A 22,935-nucleotide genomic window follows, 5' to 3' on the forward strand; every position below is an offset into this window, starting at 1 on the left:
AGCAACGTTTGGTAACGTTTCCACAATGTTACAGCAACGTTTGGTAACGTTTCCACAATGTTACAGCAACGTTGCGCCAGTATTGCGGCAACGTTCCTGCAATGCTGCCGCAATGTTGCTGCAACTACCATTTGAACTTACAATATTTCCGTTGTTTGTAATGATACGAGAAAATGTCTAAGGAAAACAATGTTTGCTTCAGAGAGACAATTATTCTGACAGAGACGATTTTTGTCTCAAAGTTATATTTCCCGAAATTTCAAGATCATCGATGGTTTTTTTTTAATGGAATGACGTATTTTCATTACTGTAACGTTATAGCCAATAGAAATACAAATTTAGCCATGTGTAATATGTTGTCCTTTTTGTCTAGCAATCAATTTTTTCCTGAGACATTTTCTCGTATCATTAAAAACAACGGAGATACTTTAAGTTTAAATGTTAGGTGAGTCACCCTGTATATTTTAATGCGTAGAATGACACATGGTGAAAGTTGTAGTACGTACCTACTAGTGTTACAAAACCCTAATGGAGTTTGTCAAAATGAGTCTTCGTTTTTGAAGAAATTGAGTTTAAACTTTTGCACGGTAGGAGTATAAGTTCGAATACGTTAGCATTCTTATCAATCAGTGGTTGTAGCTGCGGCGGTAAAGTGTTCACCTACGACGCTACAGGTCGCCGGTTCGAATCCCCCTTGAGGGAAAAGAATTTTCTTTGAGAAAAAGAAACACAAGAGCTTTATACTTCTATGATTCTGCCCGAAACGTTGCAGGAGGCGGACATAGAATTGTTACTGCACCCTTGCGGCAACGTTGCGTGCAACATTGCAATCTTGCACCGCAACCATTCTGTAACTTTGCTGCAACGAGAGTGTGCTGTATGGGTAGGCGCTAAAAACGGCTCCCTGTGCACCCCTGCTGTATATGGAGATCACCGCGAATGCGTTAACTTGCGAACGGAGAAACAGACTCAATTAGGGATTCCCTCCAGTGGCGTGTGTCCAGGTGTATCCTGCACCACCCGCCAGGAACACAATGGAACTATTGCTGCCGCACAAAAAGTGTCTATTATCACACCTAGAAGCACCTTTCCTCAACCAAGCTCTGGCTCTTCCAATAGAATCCCCAGTTCTACCCAAGTGATTCATCCCACAGCCTCGGCTTGCCAAAATTCAGCTCATTCGGCACGTCCACCGAAAATATCGCGGCTTCCCCACCCAAGCGAACTACAGGCCTCCCCCAATTAAAGTCCGATGATAGATCGAGGCCTAACGACTCGCCAAGCAACCTATCGCCAGCAACGCACCGCGACGGCTACCTCCTACTATTCAACGCGACAAGTGTAGAATCGAATGGTGCCTACTTGCATCAGCAGGAAGAAGATTACCCACTGATAGTACTTGTGCTGTTTGACCAGGGGATGGGAGATATGACCATGCATCCCTGCCCCCTTGCTGTTCGAGACGCCAGGATAGGGCACCGCCTGGCCAAGGGTCTTGTTAAACGCGTGCACCATGCTGTAGGTGGTGTGAAGCCAGCAGAACGTCTCCAGGACGACCTTGTCCACGGAACCGGAAGCCTCGCAGTGGATGGGCGAGCCGGAAATGCTCTTGCACGCGAGAGTCAGGCAGCCGCCGAGCAGAAGCGCCACCGTGGCGCGATAATGCAAACGGAATATCAGCGTGTCCTCGGAGATTCTCTGGACCTTGAACAAGGACCTCAGGGATCCAAACACGTCGATCATCTTCAGCAGCAGAGGCATTTTCTGTCGTCGCGGGCGGCTGGACGCCCTCGAGCGTCCCCGATCCTCTTCGACGAGAAGGCAATCGTCCTCGCCCTCTTGCAAATCCGTTTTGGCACAGGACTACTGAATGGGCCAAGACGAATCCCACCGGAGTGATATATCGATAGTCGAATTGACCTGTCGCTGGGAGGTTTGCTGTTCTGATTTCAGAGACACTTGTTCAGGAACGTCGATGCTTGTCGCGTGGAATATCTCTTGGATAGGATGTCAGAGGCCAGAAGGATTAGTGTTCGTCACTGGGGACCGCCCGTGTCGCTCTCCTCGCCACGTTCCTCGCGATTCCCGTCACAAGACTCCATGAAACCTGAACTCCGTGCTCGAGGAAGATAGGAATGCCTCACTGTGCACATGTTGGCCCACTTATTAATTTTGCATTCTTGAGGGGGAATTGAAGCTGGGTTGGATATTCGACTTATCCATTCCTCGCTAGAACTTCTCCGCTGTGTTTGCAGGAACTTGAAGTTGCCAGATGTTTTCATTCCATCCAGTCTATGCTCTCCATCAAGCACACCACTAGGATAGTCGACAGCGTCTTTTGCAACTTCTCTTTTCCTTCTTTCTGCATCTTGAACGATGGTTTACACCCGGGGTAGAAAGACGTAGCTTCTTTCTCGGTTTTTAAGTTATCGAAGCACTGGGCACACAGTTTCACAGTAGTAAGAGGGAGTGTTTCAATGCTTGCTGGCGACACATTCAAGGGGGAAGAGGGACACGTCACGGTTTCGTGGAAGATAAAGGGGGAACGTGTAAATTAAACGGGGAACAAGCGACGAGAGTATTCGGACACGGTGACAGAGACACGTGGGGCACGGAAGCAAGCCGTCAGAAGACTGGAACGAACTTGAGAGGCATCCCTTGGCCTCGATGCTAAACACATAACTTATATGATCTTCTAAGTATCTTTCTCTTGTCGTGCGAGCGAAAGTTCGACAAAATATTGACGACCACGCTATTCTGGCGACGTACGTCGTTCCTATCTTGTAACGCTTCGAAGTTTAAAAGAAATTTAACAATTAATTAATAACAGAACCGTATACTCGAGGTTACTTTTACCCTAGACGTACATATTCTTGAATTTCATGATTTATAGGATAATGTAAAAGGCGCAAGTGGTCGTGCAATGAAAATATTTGGTCTGGTGAGTAACTTACTTCTTGCACTTTTACTAAACTACTGTCATTTATTGTCTGGATGAAGAAGAAATGAACGTGGAAGAGCCGTCACTGCTCAATCTCTTGGTGAGTAGCTTAGGTACTTATATATATATTACTATATAGATAATCTATAGGTATATAAATTATTTATATATATATTTTATATATATATATATATATTATATATAGATTTTCAAATTTTCAGTTTAACCAAAGCTTAAAATAAAAAAAATTAAACTAAATCAATTAAATTATTAAATTATTTATATATATAATTAAATCAATTAAATTACTAAATTATTTATATATACAAATAATTTAATTGATTTAGTTTAATTTTTTTTATTTGAAGCTTTGGTTGAACTGAAAATTTGAAAATCTGGAATCCAATTTCTGGAGGGTATTGGATTCCTAGACTTATATATATATATATTGATCTATTTAAATTATTATTGATAGATTTATGGAATATATTGAACTAAATTAATTATTAATTCGATGAACCCCTAAATAATCAATATATTAATAAATTCGAAAGATTTATTTATAGATAATGGTATATCAATAGATAAATTTTGATTTATGTATAAATCATTTATATATTAATAAGCTTCTTGTTGTATAATTATCTCGTGATATATAAATAATTTATATAATCATATGGTTCAAATGTATTTATTTAATGGAATATATATTTATTCATACACCTATTCATAAATATAAACGTATTTATATAAATTATTTGTATTATAATAAGTTCATTATTGACTCCCCATCTTTTTAATATAAATATAATAATTTATATATAAATAGATGCTTAAATATGATATTAGTATATAAATTATTTATATATAGATATCTATCTTATATAGTATTATATAGATAATCTATAGGTACATAAATTATTTATAAGTACCTTTGGTACTCAAAGTATGGCCGTATTCCGTGGAGGTAGTGATAGACTCGAACGTACCGCGAGTATTTTTGTTTGAATGCGTACGATAAAATAAAGTGATACTATCATCGAAACAATCGCGTCTTGTATTTCATAAGGCAATTCGAAGTTTCACAATCGCCATTCGTCAAACCAAACTGAAACCACGGAAGAAGATAAAATTCTATATTAAAAAATACAGAAAATTAACAAGCTCGTATGACGTAACTGTAGGCGGGCAGGGGAGAGGGCGGCGTCGTGCAAATTGATATCGTTGTTGTTGATTGAGATTTTGCTCGCGATACAGTCCTCTCTAAAACGAACGTTCAAGGAGACCCGCCGACAAGTTAGGATCGTGGCCTGGAAATCGGTGACGTTAATTTACCACCGATGACGCGGATTCGCCGTGGTAAATATTAAAAATGGCTGCCGTTATGATATCGAGATTATTAAGGATTGGCGATCGGCCAGCGGCACTTGTTGTCGCGAAACGGACAGAAAGAGAAACGTCTGTCAAGAGCCCTGGTGGCGGAAAGAAGACGATGCATTCGGGTCATTGTCGCTCTATACTTAGACCACGGACCTGCCCGCCTTCAATTATGTGGATATGATTTAATTAATAGGAGGAGCGTTTGGGCTCGTTCCATCTCGGAGACCCCTGTAATTGGGAAACATCGTTCGGCTGGAAAATTTTGGATCGTTCGAATCTCATTACCTCATCATGTGCCACACGATATTAGATCAGTCACCTGATTAACTACACGTCAATCATTCTCGACACCTTACGAATTTCTATTGCGCAGATGAAGAATCACTGAGACCAGTTTCATGTTTGACGATTAATTAACGGAATAATATCTGCCATTCCTCGTCGTGAATTTTTCAATTAACAACGATTCATTGGGTGCTGACAAGGGATGTTGTACAGCTCGAAAATTGACGGTTTCGCAAATATTCACGGTGCCTAATATGAAAGCCCACAATGTCTTTGAGGAAGTGTTTTCACCGCTATAACCGTTTTCATTGGCGAAACGAAACATGGTCGCGTTATTAGCACCAATTAAACTGCATTTCTGCGAAGCTTCAAATAAGAGGGTTGGAATTTCTTGCAACTTCCCAGTTGCCGGACATTCCTTGTGAATACGAAGGAGGTGTCTTCGTTGAAATACGATACAGTGAGTCGTGAAAGTAGTAGATCGATGCCGAGGCGACAGAAAAAAGATGTCCAAGCGCATCGAGAATAACATGCGTTCTACTTGAAGAGATCAGTTGAACAAGGTGAGGGTGGAGGAACGTCTTTGACCGAGCATCAAGGCGACGAGCACGACAGCGACCCTCGGCGACAAACTAACGGCTACGGATTTTAACGAGTTAATATGCTTAGGGTTTCCTTCTTGGCAATGAACTAGATATAAGCTTCTGTAAGCAGCGAGTAAATTCCTCGAGCCGTAGCCGCAACCAGTTTGCTCGTTACCCGGCTTTCCTCGTTGCCGAGTGTGTTTATAATTTCTGTCGATATGACTGAAAACGTCCACGGCCCTAATCCTCCATTCATGCCTTATTTGCTGCCAATAATTATTTTCCACCTCAAGGAGGGTGTATCGTTTATTTCAACGAGAGATATCGTTGTTTCATAGAGAGAAAGTGTTGCGCAATATAATTTCCGCTGAGAAAGCCGTAGGGAAATGGATAAAGAAGAATGTACACCGGAAGAACTGTTAGGGGGTAGGTTTAGTGAAAAATAAACTACTTATAAAATGTTCATGGTAAAATCAGGCAATACTCAGCTTGGGAGATGCGAATGTCCCGAATTTTCTTAAACCTGAATAACAGATTAAAAACATGTACATATGCAGCATTAACGAGACGTACAGTATATGTATCAGAGAGCTGATGTAGCAAAGACTCCTTTTCTTGTGCGATTTTTTGTGCAAATTAAGCTTTAATTATCTTTTCATGTCAAAGCATGGTGTGTTCAAAAACATTTGTATTTTGATCGCCCTCCTTTTGCCCCTACCGCACGAAATAAAAATTAACACTGAAAGTCGATGGATCGTAAAGGGACCTAGAAATGTACAGAAGGAAACAGAAAATCAGGGTACTTTAGCAGTCACAAGATACTTTCAATTATGTACTACCTATATAGTCCTGGTTTCTTTATGGCTCACTAAATTCTTTAATCATATGACACCTTTAAGGGTAATAGGCAGTCGTTTCTGTCTAAAATTAAGCATTTCTGTTTCAATTAATTACAAAGAAACAAATTGAAACTGAGACCTCTTCTTTGACATGAAGTTTATTAACATCATAAGCTTTAAAAAAATTGTTTGTGGAGTCAAAAATATGCATTATATGTGACACTACAGATGGATCATTAAAGAGGCTTTTTAAAAAAAGTTTCTTTTCTTTTGCAGTGATAACTCAAAAACGGAGGTTCCAATTGATTAAAAAAAAATCGAGCATCTTCACAAAATGTGTAGTTTCGGAGCAGACCTAAATTAAAGTTAATGAAAACTTTTATTCTTTATAAAATGAAACTAAAACCCCATTGACAGCCCACTGATGTTTTCATTAACCTTAATTTAGGTCTGGTCTGAAACCACACATTTTGTGAAGATGCTCGAAATTGTTTTGAATCGTTTGGAATTTCCATTTTTGAGTTATCACTGCAAAACAAAAGAAACTTTTTTTATAAAGCCTATTTAATGATCCAGCATGTTTTTGACTAAACAAACAAGTTTTTTAAAACTTATGATGTTAATAAACTTCATGCCAAAAGAACAAGTCTCAGTTTCAATTTGTTTCTTTGTAATTAATTGTAACAGAAATGCTTAATTTTAGACAGGAACGACTGCCTAGTACCCTTAAGGGGTCATGCTCAGTCAGGAGGCCAAAAAAAGGGTGGTCTTTGGAAATTGTTTACTCAAAAGCTATAACACATTTCTCAAAAAATCTTTTTTCCTTTTAAGGATTGCATCTAGTACCGTGCATCGTAATTTTTTTATTTAAAAATATTTAGCAATAACTAAGTTATTGTCTATCACTCGAAGGTTCTTTATTAAGAAAAGGCTTCTGATATCTGAAATAAAAAATTCAAAAGAATTTACTTATTATACTGTATTGTCTAGTATTTGAACGAAGTTTTTTTTCGAAATATTGATTTGGAAAAAAATGGCTGATGTTTAAAGTAAAAGTTTCAATTTTATCATAAATCTTGCCTGATTTTCGTCAATTAAAAGAAAACTAAGCATCGGATAAAAAAATCCTTCGTTCAAATACTAGATAATATAATATAATAAGTAAATTCTTTTGAATTTTTTATTTTAGATCGACTTTCGAGCAGCAGTGGTCACCGCAGAAGCCTTTTTTTAGAGAACCTTCGAGTGATGGACAATAACTTAGTTATTAACAAATATTTTTAAATAAAAAAAATACGATGCACGGTACTAGATGCAATCCTTAAAAGGAAAAAAAAAATTTCAGAAATGCGTTATAGCTTTCGAGTAAAAAATTTCCAAAGACCACCCTTTTTTCAGCTTCCTGACTGAGCATAACCCCTCAACTCAATATTGTATGCGTATGAAAAGTTCAATAAATAACGTTTACCCCCAGTGAAGCCCGATTTCAGTCCACTATACCTAAATATGTAATAATTATTTCATCGAAATATTTCCTTATTTATTGGGGGATAACGTATACATATGTACAATAACAATACGCCCTTCGATAAACAACTTCAGAAAAAAAGATTCTAGCAATGAGTTACCCAAATTCTGCCCCATTTTGATCTGGAAAGAGTCCATAAACTCTGCGTAAACGAAATAAACCTAATCCAGAGCTACCTCCTAAAAACCCACGAACCCTATAGTCTCAGACACCCAATTATAAAGCAGAAAAATGAGAAAATCTCCACAAAGACGTAAAGCCACCCTAAAAGTGAGTAAGTGACGCAGAAGCATAGTCCATAAGCAGAGGAATTATCAAACTGTCTAAGATTACCTGAAGGAACAGCATGAAGCAGACCCACTGATAGTACCTGTACTCCTTCCTCTCGGTTTCGGGATGCGACTTGGAGTTGTCTACGCCAGGGAAGGGTACCTCGAACCCCTCTCGCTTCTTGTAAGCCGCGGTGATCGTGTAGGTGCTGTGGATCCAGCAGTACGTGTTCAGCACGTCCTCGGGCAGGTCTTTGCTGTGTATACAGTCGATGGGGTTGCCGACGTACTGTCTGGTCGTGACGATCAACGAGAACGCGATCAGCAGGATCACCGTGAGGCTGTAGTGCAGCCTGAAGACGGATGTGTCGATGTGTACGTGAGAAATCTTGATCAGGCTTTTCAGGCCCCGGAATATGTCCAGCATCTTGGATCCTCGGGGGATGAATACCGCCGGGAAGGGTACCGCTGGATCACGACGGCTGCCAGATCGCCCGTCGATCCCTTGGATCTTCGCCTCTCACATCTTTCTCCGGCCTTTGATCTCTGTCTTTGATCTATCCAGCTCGAGGAAGAAATGTCAGGCAAACTCTTGTCTATTCGAGGCCAGGCCGACGATCCGCTCGAGGCTCTCCCAGCAACGTGGCGTCAGAGCTTCCCGATGTTCCTTGGCCGGACAGAGGTCCCGCCGAAGCTGGATCGGCGCCGATCAGTGTCCCCGTGTCTGTTGCTTCAAGAGGAGGCAGCCCTGGCGCGTTTTCTCCTTGAGAATCTACAGCACGATCGCGGCAACGTAGGATCCCTCGGAGCGGTTGGATCCTGTGCCGTCGCTGATCCTTCTTCCTGCATCCTTCCTCCCTCAGAGCATAGTACGCGTGCCTTTAGCTTCGCGGGCTCTTCCTCGGGCCTTAAGTGTTCGAATAGCACGCTCGAACGATAGCTTTTCTGGAAACGATCGCGGCCTCGTCCAGGTCGACCATGTTTTCGTGTGATTGTTGGGTGAACCTTAGCCCCCCAAAATGGATTTCACAGGATTCCCAAGCAACTTCCTCGGACCCAGCGCTTGCGAACGATCCTTTCACGTATCCTCAGATTCTGAGGGAAATTTTTACTGCCCGATGGATTCAGTAGCTTTTATCCTTTATCGAAGTTAACTATGTTTCGAGGGAAATAGTAGAAGGTGATCTCCACTTGTAGCGACGAATTTCGGTTGTGAAATGTCCGGGATCACAAATGAAAGCATGTTTCTCGTTCACCATTAAAGTCAGTGAGGCATGTTCGAGAGGTTGAAACGCATGTTGAAACTCTACAGAGGATAGATAACCTATATTGTTATCGTTGATCGATCCTTTCAGAAGCTGCAGACAGTTGCTGCTTGTGATTTTCGTTGCAACTTTTCAACTGGCATGAAGATGTCTTTTCGGATTTATTACTGTGAGTAGAAGAGTTCGGAATTTAGGGTACACACGCGGCAATCGTCATATTTAGTCGAGAAAATTAAAAATAAATATAAGGCAATAATCGGGAACAAATGTTTAATACGTCAAGGATAATGAAGATACTTCAACAGCAGTATTGGCAAATAATTGTAGACGGCTGTTCGCTACTCTTTCAAGATCGGCGAGGTAGAAAATGATACCTAATAGACAACGACGCAATATTACGTCTTTTTAAAAATTAAATCCAATAAAAAATAGCGCGGTATTGCGTCGATTCGAAAATTATACCTATAGACCTAACAGTAACGGCGATAACTCCTTACAATTCGAAACAAAAAGAAGCATCGGATGTATTCCCATTAAGGGGTCATGCTCAGGAGGCCGAAAAAAGGGTGGTCTTTGGAAATTTTTTACTCAAAAGCTATAACACATTTCTGAAAAAATCTTTTTCCCTTTCAAGGATTACATCTAGTACTGTACATCGTAATTTTTTCATTTAAAAATATTTATCAATAACTAAGTTATTGTCCATCACTCGAAGGTTCTCTAAAAAAAAAAGGCTTCTGCGGTGACCACTGCTGCTTTAAAAGAATTTACTTATTATATTATATTATCTAGTATTTGAACGAAGGACTTTTTTATCCGATGCTTAGCTGTCTTTTAATTGACGAAAATCAGGCATGATTTATGATACAAATTGAAACTTCTACTTTAAACATCAGCCATTTTTTCCCAAATGAATATTTCGAAAAATCCTTCGTTCAAATACTAGATAATATAATATAATAAGTAAATTCTTTTGAATTTTTTATTATAGATGATCGACTTTCGAGCAGCAGTGGTCACCGCAAAAGCCTTTTTTAGAGAACCTTCGAGTGATGGACAATAACTTAGTTATTGATAAATATTTTTAAATAAAAAAATTATGATGCTCGGTACTAGATGCAATGCTTAAAAGGAAAAAAGATTTTCTGAGAAATGTGTTATAGCTTTTGAGTAAAAGATTTCCAAAGACCGCCCTTTTTTCGGCCTCCTGACTGAGCACCTACCCTTAAGGGTGAACACCACTGTGACAGCCGGAAAAGTAAGCCATTCTTAAGATTTTTTTTTAGGAATAATATACAGCTTTCATAGAAAAGGTTTATTACCTACCTTTAGTACGCTGTCTTAAGAGACTATACAAAAAAAAAATAGGAAAACATCCATAAATTTTAATAAATTAATTAATCTTCTAGACCCCCCCCCCCCCCCACGTGAGCTATTCGAAGGTGTAACTATGGAACAGCAGGTCCGAAATCAAATTTCATTTTTTTGTTATAAACTATATGAGTGTAGTTTCCGTTGTACGTACGGATTCTTTGATTGAAAACAAATATTTTGAAATACGCTCGAAAAACTGTCCATCTTATTCGAGGATTTTTTAAACTTTTCTTGTAAACCGCACCATTTTTACAAAAATAATTTGTTTAAGAAATCGGTACGTGCAACGAAAACTACACTCATATAGTGTATAAACAAAATATTAAATTTGATTTCGAACCTGCTGTTTCATAGTTACACTTTCGACCAGCTCGCATGGGGGTGTCTAGAAGATTAATTAATATATTAAAATTTATGGATGTTTCCCTATTTATTTTTTTGTTGTATAGTCTTTTAAGACAGCGTACTAAAGGTAGGTAATAAAATTTTTCTATGAAAACTGTATATTATTCCTGAAAAAAATTCATAAAAATGGCTTACTTTTCCGGCCGTCACAGTGGTGTTCTTCCTTAAATCTTCTCCTTCCAGCTTCTCTACCAAGCATCTGCCTGCGACAATGATTTCGTGACTCACTGCACGCCCCTTCGAAATAGGTAAAGGGGACACGTGTCCACGGTATTGTACTTTCGTTTACCCCGCGTGCTACAATTCTATTTCAGCGCAGAGGCGCAATGTGTCACGAACCGAACGACCGAACCGAAAAGCCCGATGATTAACCACCGAGGAGGCCCAATGTAGGTACCTACACCGTATATTTTTCAGACGACACTTCAAAATTAGAAAATTGTTCTCGTCGATTTTGTACTTCGGGACACCAGGAAAAATATTAATTTTTCAAATTCAGAGGTCTCAAATTGATCCTCCGGTAAAGATCGAGATAGATAGATATCTAGCTTTGAAAATCAAAGGCTGAAAGCCGAGTGCTTCACTCGTTCAAGAGGGAATTTTTCTCGCCAATTTGAGGTGCGACAATTAAACATTCACCTAAACAGCGGGAATTAAATTCTTTTTCGTAAATAGAAATATAATTTGAAATTACAAATGCTACTAAATGTGATGTAAAAACCCTCATACCGATAATCGGCAGAAATCAAGGTTCTTTTGGAAACAAATTTTGCACGGAAACTGTACGTGATATCTTTTTAAAACTTTCAGGGTATATTATTATGTGTTTCAAGAAGTGAACAAAGAAGTGGTTCTTCCATAGCGCAATTTTATTAAAAATACAGAACTATATGGTATTTTGGTTTCAGGTCAAGACAACGGACCCCAGACTGCACGCAGCTGAACAACTTCCGCGCCGAGGCCGCTCCGAAACACTTGCGCCATTTGAAATTACCGCGTTACTTTTATTATTATTATTATTATTATTATTATTATTATTATTATTATTATTATTGTTATTATTATTATTATCTACGGGAAAACCCTTTAGGATACAAAAAAGTATATACAGATAAGTGCAATATTTAAAATAATAAAAGTACAAAAAAGAACAAAACCATATCAAACAGAACAAACAAAACAAAGCGGTCAGCAAACAGCGATAAGAATTCGCAGCAACAACGGACATTAAAAAAAATACTAAATTAAAGAAGGAATCGATTAAACAATTGTCTACGGAACGAGTCGAACGCGATCGAGAACAAGTCAATATCGGCTATATAACTTTTAAATAAAAAAATGTTTGTTTATTTTTTGAAAAAACAATACTATAGCCTGAAAGTTTTAAAATGATTACATGTGTAATTTCCTTGCACAAAGTCCCAAGAAGAACGTTGATTTCTGCCGATTACACCAGGTTCCTCCCTTAAGGGGGTATACCCGTTTGAACCCTCGGAAAATGTGTAAATTTTGTGGATTTTTTTACAAGTCAACGGCTTGATGAAAATTTCCCGTTTTTTTACTATCTTTACATAGTATTATGAACTACTTAAAAAAAAAGTTTCAGTTAAAAAACTATTGTTCTTCGAAAGTTATGCATACATATCCGAAAGTCTCTCGATTTTAGACGGCAAAACGGTTTTTTCTTAGGAGTACATATATTCAGCAACCCTCGGGAATTTTGTTACAGTAAAATATTAAATAATAAAGGAATAACAGCCACTATCGCGGAAGCTGTTTTTATAATGGCGCTGCGGGGTGAGCACAATTATTTCTCCGAACCAGATCATCTGAAATCAGAAAGTGAAGAAGATTCTGTTAATACATGAGTTTATCTGGTTCGTGAAAGAAGGATTTTTCATAAAATGATTTCAGACAGAATGGCGGCCGTTTAACGCAAAATCATGATTTTTCGATGTTTGAATTGTTGGTTTTTCGTGAATTAAAAATAGAGTTTTCATCAAAAACAAAAATCCTTCGTTCACGAACTAGATAAACTCATATACTAACAGAATCTTCTTCACCTTTCAATTTCAGATGATCCGGCCCGGAGAAATTGTGCTCAAGGGAAAAAAAATAGCTTCCGGAAGAGTAGCTGTTATTCGTTCATTTTTTAATATTTTCCTATAACAAAATTACTGAGAGTTGCTGAATACATGTACTTTTCAAATAAGCAAATAGTAGTAAAAAAATATACATTAGATTTTCCGCAAAAAAATCCTGAAAATCACGTTTTTTTCGCCTGCCAACTAGGCATGGAGGCCGAAAAAGGGTGCTCTTTGGAAATTTTTTACTCAAAAGCTATAACACATTTCTCAAGAAATCTTTTTTCCTTTTAAGGATTGCATCTAGTACCGTGCATCGTAATTTTTTTATTTAAAAATATTTATAATTAACTAACTTATTGTCCATCACTCGAAGGTTCTCTAAAAAAAGGCTTCTGCGGTGACCACTGCTGCTCGAAAGTCGATCATCTAAAATAAAAAATTCAAAAGAATTTACTTATATTATCTAGTATTTGAAGGAAGGATTTTTTTATCCGATGCTTAGTTTTCTTTTAATTGACGAAAATCAAACACGATTTAAGATAACAATTTTAAACTTTTACTTCAAACATCAGCCACTTTTTCCCAAATCAATATTTCGAAAAATCCTTCGTTCAAATACTAGATAATATAATATAATAAGTAAATTCTTTTGAATTTTTTATTTTAGATGATCGACTTTCGAGCAGCAGTGGTCACCGCAGAAGCCTGTTTTTTGAGAGAACCTTCGACTGATGGACAATAACTTAGTTAATAATAAATATTTTTAAATAAAAAAATTACGGTGCACGGTACTAGATGCGAACCTTAAAAGGAAAAAAGATTTTCTGAGAAATGTGTTATAGCTTTTAAATAAAAAATTTCCAAAGACCACCCATTTTTCTGCCTCCTGGCTGAGCATGACCCCTTAAGTATAATTTGAAATAAAGTTTTATAATTTTTATCAGCGTCCCGATAAGACCGCGCAACGAGGGCCACGAGACACATTTCTCATCTCCACGCGTAGGGATATCGCTGAACCCCACTCGGATTTCCGAGTACCTAGCCAACGTTCCAACTCCCCTTGCAATGAGATGAAATTTTTCTACCATCTCCTTTCATTCGAAAGCTGGAAATTCCGAGCTTCAACGCCATTTCCAAAGGTGGCCCCATCCGATTTTCACGTTAAGAGTGCCACCATTCGATTCGTCTCGGCGACACCGCGGCATAGGAATGGCGATACGCTCTGCTGGGTGGCTAGAGCCACAAATCACTCTACAAGCTTAACAGCGTCCTTTCGCGCGACGGATCATAACGAACTAAGTAGCGTCTGCAGTCGATAAATCCTATCGGGGAAGAGTTCCCAAGGGGAACTGTCGTCGAACGGCAGACAAAGGGATAAACGTGTCAGTGTCGAGCGGTTCGATAGATTTGTCAGCCGTGAAAACGTGTTTTTCAATCCCCGGAGCAACACGTGTCACATAAAGCCTCGACTTTCCACCCACGGTTTCTCCGCTGCTTCATTGGCCCCTCAACTCGCTTGGTTCGGTGGAAGACGGAACACGATCGAGTCCACGCGTAATCAATGGCGATACACCAGGCTTTCCGCGAGTGCAGCCGCTTGTCATAAGGCGGACGATAATAACGCCGGCGATACTATTTGTAACACAAAGCGCGATTATCTAAAAATAGTGGGACGAACAGGCCCACGCGATCTCGAGAGCCAGAGCTCTGACACTTCCCGGGTCTCTCTGGGATTTTTCTTCCTGGTAGCACATGGAGGAGGCGTTTCGTAACAGACGGTAGAACTAAAAGCCCGACGGATCTGTACCTGGGGGTGTCCTGGTATTCGTAGTGCAACCGAAAATTGGCCGATTCGTAGGGACCACGTTAGGTACTTTCCGTGAGGATAGACTTTCCCGAAGACTCCGCAAAAGCTCTCTACACGAACTTCTTTGAATATGTTTCTGCTGCTTACTTTTCTTCTCCTTCCTCAGACCAATGTCTACATTTTGTGAAACACCCTGTACATACCTAAGTTAAATCGTCCCCGCTATCTTATACTCTTTATTAAGGGGTTATACCAGGGCTTGAATAGGTTTCGAAAATAACTGTTGCAAACTGTTATAGAAAGGTTCTGACTGAAAGAGTTATGAAGAACCTTTATTCGGAATAATCGTTATAAAGAACCTAAATGTCGGACTATATAAGTAGAAGTTACGGTTCCTATATAGCTCTATAACTTTTATTTTTTAGGTTCTATAACTTTTATTTCTTAGGTTCTATATAAGTTACAGAGCGGTTATAGAACCGATTCTTGTAACGATTGTACAGAATTTTACAGTAAATGAAATCACAACATATTACAACTGTAGATTACTGTGTGTAACCGAATTGTTTAAAAATTATTGTAAATAAGTAAGCAAATATATATTATGTACACATTTGTGCATATGTATACGTATACACTCGGCGGTATGCAAGGGTCACTTGTATACGTATGTACAAATGTGTACATAATATATATTTGCTTAGGTATTTATAATAATTTTTAAACAAGTCGGTTACACAGAGTAATATGTTATGATTTCATTTACTGTAAAATTCTGTACAATCGGTACAAGAACCGGTTCTATAACCGCTTTGTAACTTATATAGAACCGAAAAAATAAAAGTTATAGAGCTATATAGGAACCGTAACTTATACTTACATAGTCCGATATTTAGGTTCTTTATAACGGTTCTTCAGAATAAAGGTTCTTCATAACTCTTTCAGGAACCGAAATCTCTATTATCACGGTTTCAAGCCCTGGGTTATACCCAGTCAGGCGGCCGAAAAGAGGAGAATGTTTGTGAATTTTTTTTGCAAAAGCGGAAGCATATATTCTTACAGAACTTTTTGCGCTTCAAAGAGCAACATATAAAGAACATTTGGTAATTTTTTCGTAGGAAAATATTTACGTTTATAATAAAATAACAAGCGACATCCAAGAAGCATTTTTAAAAATTTGCTTTCGCGGTGAGCACTGCCATTCGGAACCAGATTATCTAAAATTAAAAAACAGAACACATTTCGTTAGTATATTAATGTATCCTCAGGTTGGCGGAGAGAATTTTCCGAAATATTAATTTAAAACAAAATGGCGGCTATTTAAAGTTGAAATCCTGATTTTATTCGCGTGATTCTTGCACGAAAACATCCGGATGTCAACTTTAAATAGCCGCCATTTTGTTTTAAATTAATATTTCGGAAAATTCTCTCCGTCAACCTGGGGATACTTTAATATATTAACGAAATATTTTTTGTTTTTTGATTTTAGATATACTGCTTCCGAATGGCAATGCTCACCGCAAAACCAAATTTTTAAAAATGCTTCTGGATGTCGCTTGTTATTTTATTATAAACGTATATATTTTTGTACGAAAAAATTACCAAATGTTCTTTAAATGTTGCTCTTTTAAACGCAAAAAGTTTTGTAAAAATCTACGCTTCCGCTTGTTCAAAAAAAATTCACAAATATTCGCCTCTTTTCGGCCGCCTGACTAGGTATAACCCCTTAACCAATTGCTCACATTGTTTTCATAAAAAGTGGCAAGGGGTGAGACAAGGAGGAAATTCCAAAACAGTTTACCTTTAAAATTGCCCCTAACTCATAGTATTCCAAAAGAAACGATCTCAATAACCTCGAAAAAATCGCGTTTCGCGGTAATTTCTGTTACGTCACGTGCTGCTAATAAATCGTCTTTCAGCTATTACAGGTATTACGGGTATTATGACATGCGCGGGGTTTAACTCGAATAATAATCGAACCTGTCGCAAATCGCACTGATGCAACAAGTGTACCTACACGCAGGAAAGTAGCCGACGGTACGGGAATAGATGAAATGCGTAATTTTACGAAAATAGAGGCTTTTTGTTGCGGGGAAAGTTCTTTGAATCCCCGACGGAAGGGTCTACGTTCCATGAAATGAAGTTTCTCGCGGCGAATGATTGAATCTGATTAGCCGGATCGGAGGAATTTGGTCGTCTTATAAGACATCGTTTTATCAAAGATCGAGTCGGTCGCGAATGAAGGAAAACCAAGGTTCTCGACTTAGATAATGAAATTAACGGGGCAATGGACGTTCTAAATAATCCCCGTGCGTCAGTCGACGAACTCGTTCCGTGATGCACGTTAATGAACCCACTCTGATGAAAGAGGAAGACTTTGAAGAACGATATAACTGGAACTGTTCTGACTTTACTTCCCTGCAAGACGATTTCTTAATTTTGTTATTTAAGCATTGGTAGCTTTTTGTGGTATGGGCCATTTAGTGGCCAAGCTGATTAAACACGACTTTTTCGAATTTTAATACCAATGCACATGATTGATGCTTAACTTTTCACACAGAAAATAAATTACCGCGATAATTATATTTATCACCAGAAGATGTGCATTTTTTTTTATTGCTGCTGAATAACAAATGCAGAACCTAATTCAGAAAGTATTGCGATTAACTACATGTCAAAGCAACAGAAGAAAATCTACACTGATTGTTTTTGTTTACTGTCCTTTAGTACATAATGCTACACTAGAGAAAAATAATGCCGTGATGGTTAAATTCATTCCTGCTGTAATTTCCTTATTTTCAGTTGCCAACTTGATGCTCTCTGACTATCTCACTGTAACTGTACGCTGAACAATAATAATTTTGTAATATAAAAGCTATATATTTCAAACGAAACATTAAAAAACAACGTATATGATTTTATCAATAATTTTCGCCACTTTTCATTTGATAGAGTGTGTTTTTGGAGTGACTCAAAACAAAAACAACGGTGTGTTTCATTTGGGCCCCATCGCCCTTTATCGGGGTGAAAACTAACCTCAAAGTCAAATTGGCACTTCCACTTTTTCGCGTATAACTCTCAAAGTACAACACACAGAAAAAAATGTTTTAAACAAAATCTTAACGGTGCAATAAGCGCTACAAACTTCCGTTAACAAATTTTGAAAAGAGTTAAAAAAAAATATATATAACTGAGGAAAAAAACTCTTTTCAAAATTTTGTTAACGGAAGTCTGTAGCGCTTATTGCACCATTAAACTTTTGTTCGAAAATTTTTTTTCTGTCTGTTGTACTTTGAGAGTTATACGCGAAAAAGTGGAAGTGCCAATTTGATTTGGAGGTTAGTTCCCCCCCCCCCCCGGAATGGCGATAGGGCCCAAATAAAAGACACCGTTGTTCTTGTTTTGAATTACTCTAAAAACCCACAAAGTTGCGTTCCAATCGATGAATCCGGGTTCGAGGTGTTCCCGAAAAAGTGCGTTACCTCTTGGCAGGTATTAGGTTGCGTGTCAGGGTGCGTTTATGTTGGAGCTGCGGTAAACGATCAGAACTAACGATAAGAGCGAGATGACTACATAGAAGGACCAATGGAATAAGCGTCGAGAAAGAGATATTTCTTTTTCTTCGCTATTATCGCAGCTCCAATATAAACGCACCCTTAGACACAGTAGATTGTAGAATGTAAAAAGAATTGCGTGGATTGTTTTCATTAAAAAATTAATGATCTTGAAAATTACAGTTGGAAATACATCCCTCGCAATCTACTCTTTTAGACACTATCGTTCAAAAATATTTTATATATCACTTTTCACATGTTCGTTTGATAACAGAGAAAATGAAATAAAATATAACATAGTTGATTATTATTTGTCTTTATCTATTTGCTACTCCCTTAGTAGGTACCTATATGTGCAATTTTGCCACTTCAGTCCATAGAGAAGGCTATTATTATTGCATTTTATGTGATTCCACTGCTCAGATCCTAAATAACTTGTATTTAATTTTTCGCTTCGAAATTCTGTAATGACATAGGAATATTGGTGATATTGCATTTTATGATATCGTTGGCATTTGTTTTGCTGCCAAGAAAACTCCTCAACCACCAAAAATCAACAACCATATCCCACAAGGGAAGATCCCGAACCAGAAAATTCGAAAAATTCTGAAACTTGGTGAATATGTAGGAGATTTCCTCCTGATTGCAACGCAATTTTTGTTTGCTGCCCAAATTCACTGGAAGGGGGTAAAATTAACCCCTGAAAATTCGGCTATTTTCCGATTTTGCGTTATAACTCGCGAAATTTAAGAGATAGAAAAAAAGTTTCAACACAAAAGTTACTTCTTTTAATTAGATCTAGCATTTGGTAAAAAAAAAATTATACAGTTCACGAGTTACAACAGAAAATCTGAAAACAACCGGATTTTCAGGGGTCAATTACACCCCCTTAGAGTGAATTTGGGCGGCAAACAAAAATTGCGTTGTAATCAGGGGTGGATTCCCTACATATTCACGAAGTTTCAGAATTTTTTGAATTTCCGGGTTCGGGACGTTCCCTTGTCAGAAACTGGAGGACTGCAGTTGTCACTAATAATATAAGTAATCGAATAATAATGATAATGATCGGATTGCAGTTCGAACGCCGCTTTTAAGGTAACAAAATAAAATGAAACGATTGTTACGAGCTACGAAATATCGAATTCGGATAACAGACATGTGAAAAAATGTTCCACCCTCTCTTTAAGTAAATCAAATTTTGGTAAAAACGGGATAAATACGCTAACATTTATAATTAATCGCATTTTCTACATTGCTGTCCTTTGCTTGTGGTTCCAGTAGTACCAAACAATATCACTTTTTCCCGCTTTTATTAAATAGAGTATAACGGCGGGAAAATCAGTAAAAGTTCAGTTACGTCGATGAATACAAACTAGAAAATAATATCTGTCCTCGACCTAAGCAGTTTCATTTTTGTTCTGTGAATCGAACTTAAAAATAAAAGTTTCCTTCGCCGAATTTGTAACCCAATTCAAACTTTGTAATTTTTTTTCGAGCATCAAGATTATATTGAAAGTGCAATGGGGCGAAATATGTGTCATCAGCTTTCCCGAAAATATACGTTACCAACTTTCAGAAAGTTTACCACCCGATCTCACATAGCGCTTGAAATATTCTAATGTCTTCCTGCATAACTAAGAATTCTAACTTACACTCGTTTGCCCAGCCAGCAGAGTTACAGCAAATGATCAAAAGTTGTTAAACAGTAGATAATCTAAGTGGTGCATAAATCGACCTGATCCATAAATCGTTCGCATAATGAAAGGAATGCTATTTCTGTTAAGTCGAAGTTAGGTGCCCTCGGATCCTGGTTGGGGCAAGTTATGTCTGGTCTATGTCTTGCTCTATCGTTTGTTATGTCACAGTTGGACCCCAGGCCCAGGTATGAATGGAAACTAGGTTCAATGTGATTTAGATCTGGGTGAAGTCGAAAAGATGCCTACAACTGGGTTGAATCGAAGCTCGACCTGAATTAGATCTGAATGAGAACTACGTTATATCTGGATTAGACACGATTGTTGCGGTGCAGCTACCGAAACTACAGGCGATATAGAATCCACGTGTGATCTTAGGTCTGAGTTAGGCGTCCCGTTCATTTACCCGGGATCGAACTGTCCCAACACGATTCGATATTCAATCGTAGAGCATCAAACGAGCTAGCAGAGCAAACTTCTAGGGTCTAAATGTCTGGGATACTTTCAACGCACTTATTAGTCAGACTTCCAGCTACCGAATACTATTTAAAACTTCATCCTTCGATTGGTCTGTTCAATTTCATGGAGAATCGCCAATAGCATCCTCGTGCTCCTATGCCTCAGGCCCAGTCGTCTTATTTCTTTCCCCCGCAAACCGTCAAATTCACTTTCAACGTACAGATCCCCTTGATCCACGAATTTTGGCGCACACCGTGCGATACAGAAATACATGCGCAACATCTGGACCTCCCAAAGGCTCATCACCGAGCTTTCACCTATGTCCGTGTCGGTCCGCTCCACCAAGGAGCATCACAGAAGACGAGCGAACGTCAAACACTCGCCATTTGCCAGCTAGTAAAGGATCTTCATCCTCCCCTGACGACTAACACCGTCGTTGTACCGAATCGCGGGGATGATCCGACTACAATCGAGAAAGCTTTACGGGCGCTCGGAGGAGAGAATCGCAGAGCACGCGGCTGGCTCCTTTGGAGGCTAAATCTGGTACGCGGCAAACGAGCCAGCCTTCTCTTCCGCGCGAGGCATCAATCGGCCAGATTGTTCCTTGCTCTCCGACGCGTTTGCTCGGCGCCAAGACCATTCGCGATGGGTTCGATCGCCGAGGGCAGAGGGCGAGAATGATTTCAATCACGGTGACACCAACCGCGAGGAGTCGGTCGCGTTCGGACGGGTTCAAACGCTGTCAGACGCGGTGAGACGGTGTCGTGGGTGTTGCCGGTAGCTCGGTCGCATAGTTCTCTCTGTTTATCCACGGTTCTAGCACACGCCGAAGCACACTGGACACGACACGACACGACACGGCACGACACGACTCCACTGGACGCGGCTCGACTGCTCGTGCACGCTAGCCAGGGCACAGCACCTCCCGTAGGAGCCGAGCAGAGAGGAGTCAACCCGCTCCAGGAATAGAAACACCGAACCCCAAAATGTTCGAGCGTGGAAGCGCAACGTTGGAAACGCAACGGCGTCGTTCGAGAGCACCGAACAGCCGGTGAACGGTTCGACCAGCGCGGCCGTTCATCCACGGTTCATCCTCAGCGATAGCCATCATAGACGCCCCGAGTCACTTCTGTTGCCGATGGCTGCCGCGCGGAAGTTGCCACCGAAGATAGACCGGGCAGAGGGCTTTATTTCGTTTGGGTGGGAGACCGCGATGTACAAGTAATTAGGTGCACAGATTTGGAAGCGGAACTGACAAGGGAGTGCATCAGGCTCGATAGGAGGCGATGAATTATGCAGTACATTATATAGATAAGTCTCATTAGGTCCTCTTTTAAGTTTTAGGTCGTATAATAGGTTCGATTTCCTAACAAATGGAACCTAATATCAAAAAATTTCATTGCATATTTTGTTGCGACTTGTTTCTGCACGAGGAAACGGCGACTTTCTGGTGTTGTACCACGATTTCGGAAACACCCTGTGTGGATTCAAAGTAACCTTCCATAATCGAAGTACCTACTCCCCAGTAGCTTCGATAGATATATGCTTCTTGTATAGGAGCTGAGCTTACCAATCCCTGCTTTGTAGAATGTCAAACTTTTAGAATTCATGCACCCCAGATCAGCATTTTCGCTGAGCGCCCTGCTGGGAAAATTTTTGTGATGTATATGAAATCCCCCCCACCATAAACATGACTCATGTATGAAAGAAGCTAATTCCCTTTAATTCACGAAAAGTTCTCAGGCAAAGATTGTGAAATCATCTTTGCTAATTCCAATTGTACCTTTAATTCACGAAAAACATTAAAAACATTCTCAGGCAAAGATTGTGAAATCAACTTTGCTAATTCCAATTGTATTCTCGTTCTCCGTTCGGGCACTGATTCCTCTGTCACTTTTTATGCTTGACGTTCCTTTATTGGCCACAAATCAATTCAGTGCTCAGATTTTCAGCTTCGGTTTTAAGGAATTAGCGGGCGAGGCCTGTAGTTGACACAAAAACTTTGATAAGAGGGACATCTTCTGTTAAAAATGTCGTATGAAAATCGTTTTACGATGGAAAATAATAGAAACTTGGTAGAGACTAATTTAAACGAATGAAAGTCGGTAATAGATTAATAGCACAGTCGCCAGCCTGCACTAGTGATATGAAACATTTTGTTTCAAGTCGACTTCATAGTTTTTTCTTATACAACGCCCGCTAATTCCTTAAAACCGAAGCTGAAAATCTGAGCACTGAATTGATTTGTGGCCAATAAAGGAATGTCAACAAGATTTCACAATCTTTGCGTGAGAACTTTTTTCGTGAATTAAAGGGTTAAAGGTACAATTGGAATTAGCAAAGATGATTTCACAATCTTTGCGTGAGAACTTTTTTCGTGAATTAACCTTTAACTGGTATACCGTTTTTTGGCAAACGTGACTGGTAGACTGGGGTCGTGGCAGACCCCAAATAAAAAAGGACA

At 39.1% G+C, this 22,935-nt stretch overlaps 1 protein-coding gene across 4 annotated transcripts in view; it reads right to left on the bottom strand.

Moving 5' to 3' along the window:
• Positions 1-22,935, bottom strand: part of LOC143366399 (innexin shaking-B-like) — an 82,490-nt gene that overhangs the window by 48,122 nt on the left and 11,433 nt on the right. Inside the window, exon 1 of one of the 4 annotated variants that reach the window (XM_076807492.1) lies at positions 7,891-8,478. The exons of 2 other annotated variants lie outside the window; for them this stretch is intronic. In XM_076807492.1, coding sequence (XP_076663607.1) covers positions 7,891-8,253 — 363 coding nt within the window. In that variant the 5' untranslated portion in view covers positions 8,254-8,478. Of the gene's footprint in view, positions 1-1,362; positions 2,635-7,890; positions 8,479-22,935 lie in introns of those variants that run through there. One more of the 4 variants, XM_076807488.1, reaches the window with a different exon arrangement.

The sequence above is a fragment of the Andrena cerasifolii genome, chromosome 1 (genome assembly GCF_050908995.1).
Source record: "Andrena cerasifolii isolate SP2316 chromosome 1, iyAndCera1_principal, whole genome shotgun sequence".
Taxonomy (NCBI): Eukaryota; Metazoa; Arthropoda; class Insecta; order Hymenoptera; family Andrenidae; genus Andrena; species Andrena cerasifolii.